The 1,796-nt window shown below is 23.2% G+C and overlaps 1 protein-coding gene across 1 annotated transcript; it reads right to left on the bottom strand.

Moving 5' to 3' along the window:
* Nucleotides 1-641: 641 nt before the first annotated feature.
* Nucleotides 642-1,563, bottom strand: LOC105625768 (arginine kinase-like). Its single transcript, XM_012207088.1, has 2 exons — nt 1,340-1,563; nt 642-708 (listed from the first exon to the last, which is right to left on the bottom strand). Exons 1-2 carry the CDS (start codon nt 1,561-1,563, stop codon nt 642-644), a joined length of 291 nt encoding a protein of 96 aa, XP_012062478.1.
* Nucleotides 1,564-1,796: the final 233 nt, after the last annotated feature.

Genomic DNA, 1,796 nt, shown 5'->3' with positions numbered 1-1,796 from the left:
AATATTTGTTTCTTTCCAAAACTTATTGCAATAAAAAGTATATTTTATAAGTATATTTATAAAAAAGTATATTTTTTATAAGTATATTTATAAACAAATTTATAAATAAAAAAATTTATAAGTATATGAAAATATGCATATATGTACATTATATATACCAATATACCTACTTATTGTAAATATATTTTTTTTATAATTTAAATATAAATTTCATAATTCTCCAAAAATATAAAACAATCATGAATTGTTAAGATCATTATTTTATTTTTTATTCATCGCGTGGTAAACTTTACTTACTGTGATAAAATAATTTTCTATACTTGGTTCGCAAATTCAATTCAAGAGAGTATGCAAAATTAATTTTCTAGGTATCTTCTATTTATATTATAATTTAATGCTTTTTATTTATTATTATATTCTACATTATTATTATATTCTACAAAATTTGTATATGTATATTTAATATTTATGAAATGTTTATATTTATGCAACGTCTATATATATTTATAAAATTTTTATATGTATATTTCTTTCCAAATTTAATATGCTTAATATTTTTATATATTTATGTGGAAATATATTTATATGGAAATTTATTTTCTATATACATTTATATCCATTGCATTTTATTTTGTGTCTTTTTATGCAACTTTTGTTATTCTAGAATTATCCTTATCCGGACGATGCCTTTTGACAAAACTTTCGCCCATGAAAAAAAATAATAATAATAATAATTAAATATACTAAAACATGATTAAATACTACTTATATTATACAAATTCGTAATAATTTAAATTAAATCTTATTAAAAAAGGAAATTATTTTAGAAAAGTAATTAAATTTTTATTTAAAAATCGAAGCTTCTTTGTAAGCTACTTAATGCAAATAATATCTTTCTTATAAATATTCTATTTATAAAACAGAATCCATGTGAGAGAGAATCATTAATCCGATTGATTAAATAATCTATAAATACAAATCTTTTTTTTAGATTCTTATATTATAATAAAAATTAAATAATTAGTTATATATATATATATATATATATATATATATATATATATATATTTATTAGTTCTTATTAATATAAGTATGTAAAATTAATCTTGCTGGAAATTATAAAATTTAAATTATATATTTTGAATAAAATTTTATAAATAAATATCACTTAAAAAAATATATTTAAAATATATAATTTTCAAATAAATTAGATTTTGTGAAACGTAGCAATCCATAATCGCTTCTTCATATTCATCGTAACTATAATATTTATTCGTTATATCAAATGATTTAACTTTATCAATATAATATTGTCGTTCTCACCTGAAAACCGTACACTGCCGATCTCTTTGGATAGTTGATAAAATCCGCGCTGAATTTTGGCAGGCGAACGTGCACGAAGGCTCGTATGGCTGTGCCAAGATTCGTAGAGCAAAATGTAAGGAAGCCGAGTTTTCGGCACTGTAGGAATTCCAATTTCTTCTCGATTTCTTGGACCACTTTAACGAGTCTCTCGTACACCGCCGTGAGGTTGCCATCTCGTTCCATCGATATCAGACGCATGTGATCCTCCAAGGATCTTACGGCAGACAAGGAAAGTTTTCTCCTCGTTAAAAAATATCCTTATACCTGAAGGAGAGAATAGCGTGATACAAACAAGCGTGGTAGTTTTATATCTCTTGAACTTTCAACTAGGAAGCCATGTTCTTCTTTAATCGCAAAAGGTTCTTCTATTATATTCTGTTGTCTTAAGTGTGTTTTGTGTAAGTAGTTTTGTTGTGTATGCATGTGTGTGT

The sequence above is a fragment of the Atta cephalotes genome (genome assembly GCF_000143395.1).
Source record: "Atta cephalotes unplaced genomic scaffold scaffold00003, whole genome shotgun sequence".
Taxonomy (NCBI): Eukaryota; Metazoa; Arthropoda; class Insecta; order Hymenoptera; family Formicidae; genus Atta; species Atta cephalotes.
This window is presented reverse-complemented; position numbering and strand designations above follow the sequence as displayed.

What these genes read in the sequence shown, in the direction of transcription:
- LOC105625768 (XM_012207088.1), bottom strand. Translation starts at nt 1,563, where the DNA reads ATGCGTCTGATATCGATGGAACGAGATGGCAACCTCACGGCGGTGTAC. An exon ending in AACTATCCAAAGAGATCGGC is followed by an intron (nt 709 to 1,339) that starts AGTGTACGGTTT and finishes ATTTTTTTTCAT; the next exon opens with GGGCGAAAGTTTTGTCAAAA.